This window comes from Lepidochelys olivacea, assembly GCF_965140295.1.
Source record: "Lepidochelys olivacea isolate rLepOli2 genome assembly, chromosome: 8".
Lineage (NCBI taxonomy): Eukaryota > Metazoa > Chordata > Testudines > Cheloniidae > Lepidochelys > Lepidochelys olivacea.
Genome location: NC_140418.1, coordinates 37,235,747 through 37,252,563, shown reverse-complemented (window position 1 = coordinate 37,252,563; position 16,817 = coordinate 37,235,747). Strand labels below are relative to the sequence as shown.

The 16,817-nt window shown below is 42.8% G+C and overlaps 1 protein-coding gene across 12 annotated transcripts in view; it reads right to left on the bottom strand.

Annotated features, from left to right (window-relative positions):
* Positions 1–16,817, bottom strand: part of LOC311524906 (ankyrin repeat and KH domain-containing protein 1) — a gene marked incomplete at its 3' end in the record, with an annotated part of 207,119 nt that overhangs the window by 23,245 nt on the left and 167,057 nt on the right. For all 12 annotated transcript variants that reach the window (XM_084636533.1, XM_084636541.1, XM_084636539.1 and 9 more), the window contains 9 exons: positions 16,561–16,672; positions 14,098–14,243; positions 11,716–11,858; positions 10,688–10,901; positions 9,071–9,246; positions 8,536–8,698; positions 6,269–6,364; positions 4,064–4,180; positions 1,905–2,079 (listed from right to left, as the gene is read on the bottom strand). In XM_084636533.1, coding sequence (XP_084492659.1) covers positions 1,905–2,079; positions 4,064–4,180; positions 6,269–6,364; positions 8,536–8,698; positions 9,071–9,246; positions 10,688–10,901; positions 11,716–11,858; positions 14,098–14,243; positions 16,561–16,672 — 1,342 coding nt within the window. The remainder of the gene's footprint in view (positions 1–1,904; positions 2,080–4,063; positions 4,181–6,268; positions 6,365–8,535; positions 8,699–9,070; positions 9,247–10,687; positions 10,902–11,715; positions 11,859–14,097; positions 14,244–16,560; positions 16,673–16,817) is intronic.

Below are 16,817 nucleotides of genomic sequence, written 5' to 3'. Positions count from 1 at the left end.
AATGACAGTTGCATGGGAAACTAATGCAGAGCAGGAGCTCTGAAACACTGCAGTGACACAAAAGGCCAGACAATTAAACTCAGCAAGAGCTTTCCTTTCTTCAAGGATGAAATATTTCACCCTCCCTGAAGGGAAATTAGACATTTTAAAAATCTAAGTCAAGTCAGGTTTTAAAAAGATCATTCCTGCTCAAATCTTTCACGATTAGCACAGAACAAGCACTAAAATCTGCACTATCTGCACTAAAATCCCAAAATAAGTTATTTAGGGTACAAAACAATGCCTAGGAAGCCTAAAATTTTAAAAGCTATACTTCCATGACTTTTGCTTTGTACACCAACGCTACTCCTGCTATAGTGAGCATTGTAGACAGAACCAATTGATATAGTCAGCCTGCCATTAAGACTTCCTCAAAAACACAAATTTGAGACATGTACACACACTACACATACAAAAGGCTCCGTTCTATCATTAGTACAGATGTGCATTTTCATAGTGGAAGGCGTTTAACAATGGCAGAATATACTTTACTCCTGTGGGAATTCTGTGTAAAAAAATAAAAATTCTGTGCGCAATATTTTAAAGTTCTACACATTTTATTTGTTAGTAACTAAATGTGGAGGCTCCGGCATGGCAGTGGGGAAGCACATGCCACTGGCTGCATGGAGATCGGAGATCACCCTGTAGCCACCCACCTGGGGACACAGACTCGGTGGTGAGGTTGCTCCTGATGCTGACACAGCACAAGGGCTGGGCCTGCCTCAGAAACACCCTGAGGCCCTGTCCCTCTGTGCCAGGTGCATGAGGTGTGGGCAAGTAGGCTCAGCCCAGCAGGATCCAAGTGTGGAGTGGCTTAGTGTGTGGGGGATTCAGGTTTGGGGGTAAGAGGGTTCTGTGTGGGACAATGTGGGTTCAGGTGGCTCACGGTAGGAGTCGACACGGGGGGATCTGGATGCACAGGGGTTTGTCGTGGGGTTCAGGTGAAGGTGGTTGGGGCTTGGTGGGGGGGGTCTGGGTGAGGGCACTGGGGTTCTGGATGCAGAGGTTAGGCTCGGCAGGATGGGAGGTTCTGTGTGTGTGAGGGTCTGGGGGCTCATTGGGGTGGTCCAGGTATAGCGGCGTGGGGCTGGTCAGGGTGCAGTTAGCTGGGGTTCAGTGGGTGGGTGTCTAGGTGAAGGGGGCTCATCGGGGGGTCACCTCTGGATGCAGAAGGTGAAACCTGGGGGGGGAAGGGGGAGCCTGAATGCACAGAGGAGTAGCTGTCCGCACAGTGAGCCCTGTGGCTGAGGAGTGATGGGGCAGGACATGGGGGGGGGGGGGGGCCGCACGCGGAACTTCCTGCAGCTGGGGGAGGTTTCTGGAGGTGGGTCTGACTCTGCCATAAACCTGGCCCTGGCCACTTCTTGCAGAGGAAGAGCAAGTCCCATCCTCTCCAGCCCAGCCAGGATTAGCAGCAGAGTCCAGTGCAGCATAGGAGCCACTAGGGCATTCCCAGCCCCTGCCGGATACTCCTAGCACCGGAAACAACATGCCTGCACTGCTGTGGAAGAGCACATGATCGCTCTTGGCCTTCCCTTTGCTTTCCTGTCAGAAAGTCATTTTTTTGCAGGGAAGCAAAGAAATCTGCAGGGGACATGAATTCTGCACATGTGCAGTAGTGCAGAATTCCCCCAAGAGTAATACTTTCTTAAACATTTTAAATATTTTCTACATTGAGTTCTTGCAGATATGTAGGAAGAATATTCAGAGTGAATAAACCTATTGACTAACTGCTCCTCCTTTCCAGTATGAAGAAAACAATGGCACCTAAAATAGCTTTTCACCAAGAAGGATTTAGAAACATTTATACAATCCAACAAGTGCTTTCCCACCACAGAATAGTAAAAACATTAGATATTCTTCACCTTCATCATCATTCTCCTCTTCATCATCATCTTCTTGCAGCTCTAAAGTTTCCTTAGGTTTGTTTTCCTCATCTTCCTCTTGTTTTCTTTTTTGCTCCTCTTTCTTCTTCTTTCTCTTTTCCTTTCTCTTTTCTCTCTTAGCTGCAAGAGCCTGTTTTCTGCTCTCTTCTCTTGACTATGGGAAAAGCATTAATATGTAGTTCTACCATGCATTAATACCAAAGATTAATATTCTCTTATGTTTACAAATTCAGGGCTTCAATGGAAAAAATGTCTGAGGGTAGATAATCAAGAAAAATTCCGTTATGACCTGAATCATTATGCAGAAAAGCCATGACAATGACAGCAGAATGAACAGAAATTAAATAGAAGTAGTGGACTAGATGGAACTGCAGTTTTCAAAATAAGACTTATCAAGGAAAAAGAAAAATCAGTCACCAAGCTGCATGCAACCAGAATGATAGAGATGTGTTCTTTGGTACAATGAGGCAGTTAGTACCAACAACACTAAACTGTAGGTTAGCAGATGAAGTGAAAAATAACCAAATGAAATTTAATGCGACAGAAGGAGGCTAAAGATAATTAGTAAAAATGGAATTTGGTAAAACTTCTCTCTTGTGAAAAATAACATGGTGAGTTAATTATTGTAAAGAGTCAAAAGCTCCACTTTCACTCTCCTGTACAAAAAAAGTCCCTAATGCAGCCCAGCACCCCATAATGCTATTCTGGGCACTGCAGCATTATCAAATGGATGACTGTTAATTATTGACTCAGTCACTGATTGCACTACTTTGCAGCACATGGGGATGGGAGTAATTCTTTTGAAGTCTCATATCCAGTTGAACTCTGTTTAACTGATCTGACAGCTCAAAGGTCTGCTTTAAGATAAAAGTCATAGAACAAGCTGATATTGTTTTATATATATTAACAGTTTTAACTGAAGACCCTTCATGTTTTCACATTCTGCATCCAACTAAAGTACAGAGTAATGCAAAACGCTGGCAAACAGCTTAATTAACCAAAAAAGTAACAAGCCTGAAATTTCCTAAAAGGAACTAGTGGGAGTAGTTATGGACACAAACGAGTTCCAACTTGTTGCCTATGGAGGTCAGAAGGGCTGGATGGTGGGTGGGGCTGTCCAGCATTGGATATTCTGAAGTAGGAGTGCAAGAACATCCAGGTTGCACACTGCAGCCCCAAGAGACACTACTATTCAAACAGAGCTGAGCTTGTGCACTTGGGGCACATGCACCTTCTATAATGGAGATTCACACAGGCAATGAATGAAAAATAGAATATTTCATCATTATAGTATATGCTAGCTGCAGCCAGGCAGAGATGCCAAATCCACTGAATTGTGACATGTAAATAAGAGTTCAATTTTGGTTTTTAATTTTTTTTGTTAATTTAATGGGAATTTATCGGTGTATAGTCAACATTTTTTAGAAACGGTGATAATTGTAAAAACAAACTAACAAAGGGCAACAGTGGCATGGGGGAGTGCCTAGTCCTCACAGCATGCAGAGGTACTCACTACATAGCAGCTGAAGAAGCCTTCCAGCTCCCTGCCCTTTTTACTCCCCACTGTGCAGAGGAAGCAGATGAGCCACATTGAAGGGTGTGGGGCGGCGGAGGGGGTTTGAGGGAAGGGGTGTTAGGAGGAGAGTGGAAGGCTGCACCCTGTGAGTACTGACCTCCCCCCGCTGGCCAGAGCCCATCCTGAGCTCAGTCCTGGAGCAGTGCTGAAGGGCAGGGATAAGGAGGGGGCTCTGTCTGGCGGGGGGACTAACATTCAGGGTGTGCATCCTTCTGCTCCCTGCAGGCCTGCTGCCATAGAGGTCAGGTGGTCTTGGCTGCCAGGCCCCCTGGTCCCTGCCTGAAAAATTCTCGGGTCCCAAAAAAGCCAAAGTTGGGTGGAAAAAAAAATCAGTACAACCAAAGGGGTTTCTAAAAGCCACCTTTTGGGTTAATTATCTATTTACTGACATATCCCCAAATCCTCCTTTTATATTTAAAAACATCATTAATTTATATTTTGTAGCAGTTACAAATTTGAAGTAGGGAAAACCTGTAAGTTTACACACATCTGCAAGAAAAAGTTGCCATATGCAGATGCAGTAGCCAAGAACTAACCTAAGATGACAGATTTCGCCACTCACCTTTTCCAGGTCTAGCTCCTTCAGCAGGATACTTGCGTTCTTATTTGCTTCTGCAGCTTGCTGGTCTTTAGCCTTCACAATTGTCTCCACACACTGGTGACACTTCTTCAGTAGTTCCTGAAGAATAAGAGTTATTTTATTAAAACAATCCTGAAAATCTGAAGTTAATTATTGCAGCTTGCTCTTAAAGGGTACGATTAGAAGTACCAGTGAGCCAAACATACAACTAACTTGCCAGCAAGTTAAAGTAGTATGGGCTGGATGAATGGACTATAAGGTGGACAGAAAGCTGGCTAGATTGTTGGGCTCAACGGGTAGTGATCAATGGCTCCATGTCTAGCTGGCAGCCGGTATCAAGCGGAGTGCCCCAAGGGTCAGTCCTGGGGCCAGTTTTGTTCAATATCTTCATTAATGATCTGGAGAATGGCGTGGACTGCACCCTCAGCAAGTTTGCAAATGACACTAAACTGGGAGGAGTGGTAGATACGCTGGAGGGTAGGGATAGGATACAGAGGGACCTAGACACAGAGGATTGGGCCAAAAGAAATCTGATGAGGTTCGACAAAGACAAGTGCAGAGTCCTGCACTTAGGACGGAAGAATCCCATGCATTGCTATGGACTAGGGACCGAATGGCTAAGTAGCAGTTCTGCAGAAAAGGACCTAGGGGTCACAGTGGACGAGAAGCTGGATATGAGTCAACAGTGTGCCCCTGTTGCCAAGAAGGCTAACGGCATTTTGGGCTGTATAAGTAGGGGCATTGCCAGCAGATTGAGGGATGTGATCGCTCCCCTCTATTTGACATTGGTGAGGCCTCATCTGGAGTACTGTGTCCAGTTTTGGGCACCACACTACAAGAAGGATGTGGAAAAATTGGAAAGAGTCCAGTGGAGGGCAACAAAAATGATTAGGGGGCTGGAACACATGACTTATGAGAAGAGGCTGAGGGAACTAGGATTGTTTAGTCTGCGAAAGAGAAGAATGAGGGGGATCTGATAGTTGCTTTCAACTACCTGAAAGGGGGTTCCAAAGAGGATGGCTCTAGACTGTTCTCAGTGGTAGCAGATGACAGAACAAGGAGTAATGGTCTCAAGTTGCAGTGGGGGAGGTTTAGGTTGGATATTAGGAAAAACTTTTTCACTAGGAGGGTGGTGAAGCACTGGAATGCGTTACCTAGGGAGGTGGTGGAATCTCCTTCCTTTGAGGTTTTTAAGGTCAGGCTTGACAAAGCCCTGGCTGAGATAATTTAGTTGGGGATTGATCCTGCTTTGAGCAGGGAGTTGGACTAGATGACCTCCTGAGGTCCCTGCCAACCCTGATATTCTATGATTCTATGATACTCCAATATGCTAAGATACAGAGTGCTAACATTTGTAAAGTAGCTTTTTTTAAAAGATAGCTTTGCAATAAAGAAAGCACATTACCCAAACTGGGAGGAATAAAGTTTCATGAACATCTGAAAAGTTCCTCTAATAGGTATGAAGTGTTTTTAAAATTAGGAATAAATTTATGTTAATTTGGTCCCCGTTCCTTCATTACTTTAGTATTTAAAAAACGGTCCTAAAAACCAAGAATAAAATTGAATTAAAGTTTTGCTGTTGGCCTTTCCCCATAATCCTCTACTGTTCTGAAGTAGAAGGAAGAATAACTAAATTACATATGACTCACTCTGATAGAGAGTGACAGAATAGTTGGCTGTAACCTGACTTTTGAATGTTTTTCATTTTTCTATAACTAGATTTGTTAACATTATTTTAATCTGATTTAAGAGAAAAAAGTGATGAACCCATGATGGAAAGATTTAAATAAGTTGCTGTATAAAAACTGAAATAAATTTATATATGTATTTTAAGATTCCACAAAGAAATTTTTTAGCTCCAGAATTTTAAGAGTTAAAGATAGGCATTTCACATATGCTCAGAAAGAAGCACCTGGTGGTGCTCTGGGCAAGACAAAGGCCACATAACAAATAGTGGGAAGAGAAAGTTTCACATAGTAGTAATAAAGCTCAATTATCCATTCAGTCTTTAAATGGCCTTGGATCTACCATTTGGGCACCAAACTTTTAATATGAAACATGTTATTAACATTCAAAACGTGTGGTTTCAATTTTATATAACTTGTTAAGACCTGGGTATGGTCACCTTCGTATTTTTAAATATCCTTAAAGCATTAAGTCAATTCTCAAAAAGTCAATTAAACTCACCTTGTCAGTTATCGTTGCTATATATCGCATGCACTCGATGTCTGAAGGAAACTGGTTAACTTCTTTCACAAGGTACTGAACTACTTTCACATGACCCTGTAAAATGAAATAAAATAAAATAAAATTATAGTGTCCTATAAATATGAAAGTGAGCGGATGGCAATTTTAGCTGACATGACAGTTATAAAGCTAAAACCTGAAATGGTAATTTAAAATAAAATGTTGCCAAGTACCAAAACATCTATTAGTGTTTGTAAAGTACTGACAATGAGCTTAGTGGTGTACAAAACAGTAACAAAGATAGTCCCTTCCCCAAATAGCTTCCAGTCTAAAAGATAAAGGACAAGACATGTTGGGAGAGATTCTTTTTTTTTTAAATTAATTTAATAAGCTCAATTTTTGAGAGCCTGGGGGATGCATCTGTGTCAAACTATGTACTCCGTTTTGCATTGGGGCTCTACTTTGTGTGTAGCCTCCTTTGTGGATTTATAAATAAGAATATCACTTAACTCTTATAAACACACTTCTCATTAGAAGATCTCAAAACACTTTACAAAGGAGGCAGGCACTCTTAGTCCCATTTTATGGATGGGGAAACTGCAGCACTCCATTGAAATGACTTATCCAGGCCAATGCCTGAGTGAAAATAGAACTGAGGTCTCCTGAGTCCCAGTTCAGTGTTCTGTCCACAAAGTCACACTGCCTCCAATTTGTAAAAGGGGCTTAATACCTAGAGGAAAGATTATGCTTGAGAAGCTATGACAGAGCAATCTAGGGACAACAGCATTGAATGACTCTCCCATACTAGAACAATGGGTTTTCCCCACTAACAGGGGCATTGACTTTGAATTTGTCTCTACACAGAAGCTGATGGGGAGGGGGCTGGAGCCTGGAACTCCCCTGTCTGAAGCAAATGGGGAAAAAGAGGTACATAGGTGGTGACTCTGTGGGTGCTCCGGAGCTGGAGTACTCATGGGGAAAAAAATGATGGGTGCTGAGCACCCACCGGTAGCCCACCCATCAACTTCCCTCCATGCCCTCCCATCCCCACCCACCGGCAGGTCCTGTGGATCAGCATCTCCCCGCACCTCCCACCTGCTGCAATCAGCTGTTTTGTGGCACGCAGGAGGCTGGGCAGGGAGAGGAGTGAGGACGTGGCACTCTGGGCAGGGGGCGGAACTGGGTAGGAAGAAGCAGGACAGGGGTGAAGCGGGGGCAGGAAGAGGTGGGGGTGGGGCCAGGGCAGAGTCGGGGGTTGAGCACCCCCTGGCTCTTTGGAAAGTTAGCGCCTGGGCACACATGGCTGACGTACAGAAAAAGGAGTAAAAAGAAAAGGAGTACTTGTGGCACCTTAGAGACTAACCAATTTATTTGAGCATGAGCTTTCGTGAGCTACAGCTCACTTCATCGATGCATCCGATGAAGTGAGCTGTAGCTCACGAAAGCTCATGCTCAAATAAATTGGTTAGTCTCTAAGGTGCCACAAGTACTCCTTTTCTTTTTGCGAATACAGACTAACACGGCTGTTACTCTGAAACCAGAAAAAGGAGTGTTTCTCTGAGTCAAAGGGGTAACCACCACCACCACATCCAAGACCACCTGGCTAAGGAGGAGGGAAGGTATGCTTAGCCTATGGATGCTTACCAAATCCAGGACTCTCAGACAGGGTGAGATCAGCCCTAGGACAACTGCATTCAGGTTTGTGCGTTAGTTGTGAAAGACTTGCAACTCTCTACTGTGTTGTGTTGGAGTAAATTATCTGTGCTTAAGCAATTGACCTCCAGAGGTCCCTTCCAACTCTGATATTCTATGAATTCTTTTGCTAAGCTTGTGTTCCTCCTAGCTTTCCTGCCATGTTTTTCTGGAAGAGTTTAACAAGAAACCAGAGCTCCCACAGCCAGGTGGACTCTGGGGTAACATGTCTAAGCTACTAGGCAATTGGGACAGCTGTGGTACTGGTACCAGGGTCTAAGGCAGCTGGAATGCAGGGTCCCACTGCTCAAGAAGCATGTTGGCCACGGAGTCTGTATTGGGGAGTGTGCTCTGATGAATACACAAAACTGAAGCAGGTCACCCCTCAAAAGTCAGGTGTGTTGAGCCATATTTTAGCCCTCTATTGAAACAGTGATTTAAACTCTTCAGAATATACTTACCTTAAAAATGTGTTGTATTCCTGACACTTTCAAGACTACCCATTTCAATTTAAAATGGTTTTTGAAAGTGTTCAGTGTTGAAACATGAGATCAAAATTTGCCTTATTAACTTACCTTACGAAATGCTGACATAAGAGGTGTAATTTTCCGGTTATCTGCCGCATCCACATCAGCTCCTGCCTGCACAAGTAACTGCACTACATCAAAGTGACCACCATTAGCTGCCAACCAGAGCGGTGTGTTTCCTTTCTTGTTACGAACATCAATATGTGCTCCCCTAAAAAGACAAATGTAGGTCACAGGGCACACGTCTGACATATAGAAAAGGTTACTAAAAAAATGTGGATGTTCAAACTGCACTTAAGTTCGTATTTTCCATCACTGAAATCTTCAGTGGTGAGTTGGAAAACTAAACTTATGCTGGGAAATCCTTTGCTATTTAAGTTATAGCATAAACTAAAAAGACACTTAGATGCATAGAGTAAAACAGAGCTATGGACTTATCTCTCCCATCTACATTAATCTCTAAATCAGAGTCAAGCAATTTAAATACAGAATTTAAGCTCTATTCCTCATCTCTGAGATTCTATCCACAGAGGGTCTCTATGACAGAACAAGTGTGTTACTGATGAAATAAGAAATAACTCACCGATTAATCAGGAGCTCACAGAACTTGTAATGGCCTTTGTCTGCTGCAATTGTTAAAGCTGTATCTCTTGAGGAAGGCACAGGTGGAGCATTGACATCTGCTCCTTTATCAAGGAGAACTCTTCCAACCTCTGCATACCCTCCAGAAGCAGCTTCCATCAAAGGCGTAAGACCAGTCTGTTTGGAAAAAAAAAAAAAAAAAAAAACTAGTTACAAAATATGCAATTGATGCAAAATATAGTCTGGGTGTGCCTTCAAGGGTTTCAGCACTTAAAAACCAGGCCTCTTATTTATGGATTTAGGAGTCTAACTCCAGGCAAACTTTTTAAAATCTTGGCCTTAGGCTTTACAGTGGACCAGACAAATGGATGACAAAACCCCATCAGATATTAATCCCAACAGCAAAAGCTTGTAATTAACAAAAGTATTCCTTAAACCGGAGGGAAATATAAGTCCAAATGCAAACAGGGAGCATTCAGCACAGAAGGGGGTCAAACAAGTGGCTCCATGCCACCTTTGAATTCCCTTTGGCACTGGGGCTGTCCTGATATCAGTCGAGTTCCCAGCTCAGGATGTTCTAATTTAGACCAGTTGCCAACATCCCCAAGTGGTTATTGCAGAAGCTGGGCACAAGAGAACACTGGCCACATACCCTTTTCCCAGTCACATTTCCAGCACAAGCAGCTAGGAAAGGGGGCACAGAAGATGCTAAACCTGCAGCTCTAGGGTTTATCAAAAATTCCCCTGTGCTGGTGAAATCCAAGTGTCAGCCTACGCTGACTTTTGGACTGCTTTGTGACAGGAATGAGGCACAAAACTGTTCCAGTGTACTGAAAAATGGGGCCCACGGAATGTCCTAGAAACAGGAACTCTCAGTATTTAAACCATGAGTTCAATATTAAGACCACAGTTTTCACCTAAAAGAGATGAAAGGCTTAATCTAAACCATTTTTCTTGAGTGCATATAATAGCAAGCTGTATCTGTGCATCATTGTCAAAATATAAACAATATTACATTCCTTTTCTGCTTTATGGACTATTCCCATGTGTTCTGTTAATGAACATTAGTCATGTTAACCTTGAAATTATAATCTCATGATCTTTAAAGACCAAAAATAGTCAGGACCTATTTTGCTTCCCATTCAGAAAGTATGGATTAGCTGTTTTGGAAAAAGTAGATGAATGCCACTAGTAAGTAATCAAATTTGTTTTTCACATATAATGATTATTTCACAGTTTATGAAAAAAAGTTTGATACTCTGACAGAAGCTGGAACATAGACTGGGTATTATCTTTAGCACACTAGCTTTTGTTTATAAATGTTCTGGATGTGATGATTTCCAGGCTAAGAATAATGAGGTTTTGGTAAAGTGTTATGCTTTACAGTTCCTTGTGAGTAGTAGAGATTTCTTAAAGAACATTTTGAGATGCTTTGAACAAGAGTGATCAAATATATGGCCATCAATTCTATGGGATTGCTTTTAAATCAGTGAAGTAAACATCGGCAAATGAGCTCAAAGATTTATATTAAAAGAGAAACTTCAAGGAAGCTGACAAATCATAAAGAGATTCACTTGCCCAAAATAAATCTGAAGAGAAAGCTAGTCCGTTTGCTTACCTTGGCCCTATGTTCAACATTGGCTTTCCTATCCAATAGGAGACTGACCACCTCTGCTCGGCCCTGGAAACAGGCCAGGGTGAGGGCTGTATTTCTATTGGTCTCAATTTGCGCGTTAATATCAGAACCCATATCAAGCAAGAGTTTCACTGCAGGTACATGGCCATTCATAGCAGCCAACATCAGAGGAGAAATGCCTAGCTTACTCCCAGTCCTAAAGAGAGAGAAAATAATTAACTACAGACCACAGAACTAGATGAATCCTCTTGGAACCAAAGTACATATCAACATTTTACAGTAAAGTATACATACTGAGCTAAAATATCAGTAATTCAAAACAGATTATTGAAAACCAGCAGGATATGGGAAATTTGCAGTTTAAAACCTACTAATAGAACGTGTTCTCTTTTAGAAGAAATAGGTTTTGCTAAAGTATGTATTTGTACTAATTCTAAGCCATTTAAATAATAAAAAGTTCACAGGGCCTGCATCTAAATCAGAAAGACACACATCTATACAAGTCCACATTTCAACCTATTTTGATGATACAAAATGAGTTAACTTTCCTTCAATACATGAACACAGGTTGCTTAACAGACAACAAACCTATGTGTTTTAGTTCTTCCTTCCTTCCTCTTCCCAGAGTCACTGAAATGTAAAAGCTTCAAAAGAACACATGCTCCACTGTGAGCTTTGGCTGGTTCCCTTATTTAGTTCAACTGGAAACAAAGTGCTAGATCCCAATATGGAGAAAAGGAGTACGTACACAGGGTCATAAGCCGCACTAATGCAGGCTCAAGAGCAACCTAAACACTTAGGGATTTTTTTTTTTTTTTTGGGTGGCAGGAGATCACCTATAGCAGCTTCCCTAAAGGTATCCATTCAGAAAAAGCATAACATTTCAACAGTGCAAACTTAGCAGGGAGATTTGAAAGCACGCCAAGCTCCAAATTATGCCTTGATATAAAACCAACGGTGGAATATCTGTCCAACACTGCAGTTTGTCTATGACATTGAGAGTACATTACCTTGAATTAATTTCTGCTCCAGCATTAAGCAGGATCTTAATGATGTTGACATATCCCCCAGATGCAGCAAGGCTTAGCGGTGTATAGTCAGACACGTTCCTATGCTCTTTATTTGCTCCCCGGGCCAGCAGCAAGTCAACTACCTGAAATGTACAGCATGAAAAAAGTGTGAAAGACACACTGGGCCTTAACAATTTTCTGCTACTTCCTGGATAATGGCTAACACACATTCAAAACTTTAAGTGTATTAACAGTTTCCCCGGGCAGCAGGCAGGCTAGCGAGTGATGAGGTTACCCTGTAGGATCTTTAATTTTACTTATTCACTGTTTAGAGCCAGCAGTTAATCCTATTCATAAAACAGTCTGTGTGGGTTGTGCCAATGCAGCACTTTTCCTCCAAAAGGATTACTTTACCGAACTGAAGTTACAAGCTGTTAAGGGAATCTATTTCTCTGAATGGAGGTCTAAGATTTAGGACATATCCTGTTTAGATTCATAGATTCATAGATACTAAGGTCAGAAGGGACCATTATGATCATCTAGTCTGACCTCCTGCACAACGCAGGCCAGAGAATCTCACCCACCCACTCCTCACCTATGTCTGAGCTACTGAAGTCCTCAAATCGTGGTTTAAAGACTTCAAGGAGCAGAGAATCCTCCAGCAAGTGACCCATGGCCCCGTGCTACAGAGGAAGGCGAAAACCTCCAGGGCCTCTTCCAATCTTCTCTGGAGGAAAATTCCTTCCCGACCCCAAATATGGCAATCAGCTAAACCCCGAGCATATGGGCAAGATTCACCGGCCAGATACTACAAAAAATTCTTTCCTGCACCCTGATCCCTTGGAGAGGAAAGAAGGTCAATCCACCCTCCGGTATTTTTAAAACCATTGCTTGGAGAAGGTATGTCCTGAAGCCTCAGAGGGAAAGGTCCCTAGTTTCCCTTGACTATTTTTCACTAGCTCATGAATGACATCAGGAGTCAAACTGGGGGTGGAGGAGAATGATGTTAACACTTCTCTGAACATGAGGTAAGTTCTACCAACCTATGAAGCTAGAATGAGATGTCACGGACAACTGACCATGGGGATCTTCAGAATATACTCACCATTCTTTCTTGTAAGCTTTAATCATCAGGGAGTTCCAAACACTGACATATAAGTCATCACCATTAGGGTTCAGAGCTGACACCCTAACATCTCGAGAACAGCGAGAGTTTGCACCTCCTAGAGGTGCTGTTTTAGGCTGCCTGCACATTCAGGCAGAAGCTGCCAGTCTGCACTTAAGATAGCCACTGCCTCCATGAGGGCTAGAGGGTCTTAATTTGTTTTTTAATGAAGCATAAGATGTAGGAACAAGACCTGTTTAGCACGTTGCCATGAAACAGCCCAATGAGGGACAGGGACAAGGAGCAAGAACCTTCTTGCATTTAGTCCTTAGGAAGTCCGATATAGTTGAAGTTTATAAGGGTTTCCCTTGTGGTGCCTCCCACAGCTTGAATGAAAAAGTGAATCCTAAGCCAATTTTGATTATGTTTGTGTTGCACAATCTTTCCAGCAAAAAGTATAAGTATGTCCAAATCATTATGAAAGTTAAAGGAAGGTGATGGAATGGCAGAGGAAGGGCATTTCTCCCACTCACGCCTCCCCTTTACAAGTCTCCTCATTTTCTTGCCAATTACTACATTTATCATCTCCTGCAATCATTGCATTTTTCATGTGCGCATTTGTGTTACTATAGTTTCCCGTATTTTCTTCCAAGTTTCTCTGCCTTTGACATCATAAGCAGGTAAGGCTGAACATCTTAGAAGTGATGTGAAAGTGAAAAACTCAGTTGTCTTTTAAAAAGTAGTTCTACCTTCTGTGCGTCAGCTCTACATTGCATCTACTTACAAGTCAAAATGGAAATTACTGCTAGTCTAGTGTTAGTGTTCTAGAAGGCTGTGTATGTGTAAGACAAGTTTAGTTTCTGGTCCTGATCTCACTCTGAGTTGGAGTACCGCAAAGAATGCCTCTTCACTTACTATGGGGGTGGAGAGGCTGCAAGATAGGACTGACTTGGTACCCTGAATTACTTAATAGCCTTTTTCCTCCCCCATCCAACTGAGGATTTTCACAGACTATATTACAAGGGAAAATTGGATAGAAGGATGGCTCCAATCTGTAGTGAAGGGCTGCAGTGGTGGGGCTGTATAACCAAGGCAAAGTTAATTCCCTTGTCTTCTCCTGGGACAAGAGAGGGTCTAAAATCAGCTACTGATTCCTGAAGTTTAAAGACTTTGTAAAATGAAAACGTTAATTTAAGGGTAAAGAACAAGAAATGAATGCAGCAATTTACACATCAACTCAAAACCCATAGAAGAAATAGTAAGCAAGATATTTGTACCTCTTGGCGTCCACCAGAGCATGCCAGTGAAAGTGGAGTGTCCTTTGTGCGCTCGGACTGTGCTTCTATATCTCCACCTTTGTCTAAAAGAATTTCCACTACACCAACATGTCCAGCAGTTGCAGCCAGAATAAGTGGTGTAAAACCTAATCCAAAAAGAATCTCAATTAGAAGCATCTCTGAAAAACTCAAAATATAATTAATAGCAAGCAGGAAAGTATGTATGAATAGATTAATTCAACAAATACCTGGCTCAAATATCAGAATGATCATCCATAGATGGGGCCCTACCAAATTCATGGCCATGAAAAACGTGTCACGGACCGTGAAATTGGTCTTTTGTGTGCTTTTACCTTATACTATAGAGATTTCACAAGGGGGAGACGAGTGTTTCTCAAATTGGGTGTCCTGACCCAAAAGGGAGTTGCGGGGTGGGGGTCGCAAGGTTATTTTAGGGTGTCACGGTATTGTTACCCTTACTTCTGTGCGGCCGCCTTCAGAGCTGGGCAGCTGGAGAGTGGTGGCTGCTGGGTGAGGGCCCAGCTCTGCAGGCAGCAACACAGAAGTAAGGGTGGCAATACCATACCATGCCATCCTTACTTCCGTGCTGATGCTGGCTGCAGCTCTGCCTTCAGAGCTGGACTCCCGGCCAGCAGCTGCTGCTCTTCAGCTGCCTAGCACCACTGCCAGCAGCAGCGCAGAAGGGTAGCAATACTGCAACCCTTCCACAACTCCTTTTTGGGTCAGGAAACCTACAATTACAACACTGTGAAATTTCAGATTTAAATAGCTGAAATAACAAAATTTACAATTTTTTAAATCCTATGACCATGACATTGACCAAAATGGACTATGAATTTGGTAGGGCCCTATCCACAGACAAGAAGATGAATTCCAAATATATCCCAATAGAGTCTTAGGGTACTGTATTATAGCACATTGCCAACTCTGCTATTATTGAGGTTGAGAAGAGCTTTGTTTGAAGGCTGACTCTAAGAGCTCTAAAATCCACATTCTTACTCAGCGTGTCTTACGACTTACTGTGCCCCATGGGGATGGTGGGCACTGCTCGTGGCCCAAATTTGGGGTCATTTAAACAAGGAGTTCCTCAGATACAGCCCCCAAGACAAACATTTCACAGTCAACATTCCTATACCTTTAGTGCATGACACTCACTGCCGCTTTTGGGGGAGCAATACTGAAAAATGTTATTAAAGGAAGAGTTTGGCTCCCTATAACAGTATATGCTAAAAACACTCATGAGACAAATAAATTGAAATGCACACATGCAGCAAGCCTCAACAAGAGAGTTTGCAGCCAGCACACTGTCACGGAAATTTGTTGGTTCAAAGAGATGTGCTGTAATCACAGTCTTAGCTACTGTGAATGAAAACCCTTCCCTTGGTTGAAAGCTGAGAATGATCTGTGGCACACTGCTACTAGCCATCCCTGTTAAGAGGTTGGTTTTTGTTTTTTACTTTTGGGAAATGTGCATCTATTAATTTGTACAGCTAGTTTAGAAGGAGCTTTAACTATTTTCTGAGAGATAATACATTACACACGCTCTATGCAGATACCCAATAATGGCAGCTGGGTGTGTTGCTACTTTTCCACACTGGGTATTAGCATAGCTGTGCACCAGCACTGATTAATCAATTAGCATTGATTAACCAGAGGAAAGATGAAAGACAGTTAGGATTATATAATCATGTTTCCTGAACAAGGGACCTGTGTGTGCTTTTCATCAAGGCACATGTTCCTGATAAACAGCTTACTAACATGAGGCGCTCATAATATTGTCAGATTCTTGTAACTTTTTTTTGGTGCACAGCTAGGGAAATATGGAACAGTGGGGTCAGAGCAGTGAAGGAGAATGGGTTTGTGGGAGCAATTGCTGGTGTTGTGGGGGCTGGGAGAGCGAAGGAAGGGGCATAAGTTAGGATAGGTTGTAGGGGAAGGGAAAAGATTTGTGGCAGAGAAAGGGGGCCTGTCAATCCTATATTCTCCTCTCTTGCGCGTGTGTACAAGGATCTGGGGGCCCCAATACTTCTCAAAGGGTTTGAATGGCTCTGCAAGACCCCCACATGAAAGCTGGGATCTGAAGACTCTGAGCTGCTCTCCCAACTACTCTGTGTGCGCGCACCAGGATGTGAGGACACACTGCCCTTTGAGGAGGATAGGGCCTGAGCCCTGTTCCCGCACACACCTGTGTGAGCTGGCATCTAGAGAAGCCCTGCCCCTCTGGGTGGGAGACACAGTAGGCATGCTCAAAGCACGCAGTACTGGGATCAGAGTGAGGAGCTGAGAATGGGCATACTTCACACACAGCACAGGCTCACAAGCACAGATGTGGAGGTTGGAAGGGGAGGGAGGGAATGAACACCCATTGAGATGAATGGAGCACTCAACCCCATTTTAACATGAACTTTGAGCTCAAATTGTAGGGTTTTTTTTGTAGCTTACCCTTCTTGTCTCTGTGTTCAATATTGGCACCTCGTGCTATCAATACAGACACAAGCTCTTCATGACCTCCTGCACATGCAAGGGTCAGTGCTGTGTCGTGATTACTCTCCGTCTTCATGGTGGGGAGAAAAAGAAATTGACATTTGTAAATGGGAAGTGTTTTTAGCACAGAACACGGTCAACTTTTTTAAAACATTACTGCTAGACTGACATTTTATTTTAAATTTTAAAACAAGTCAGTGTAAAGCAGATAAATC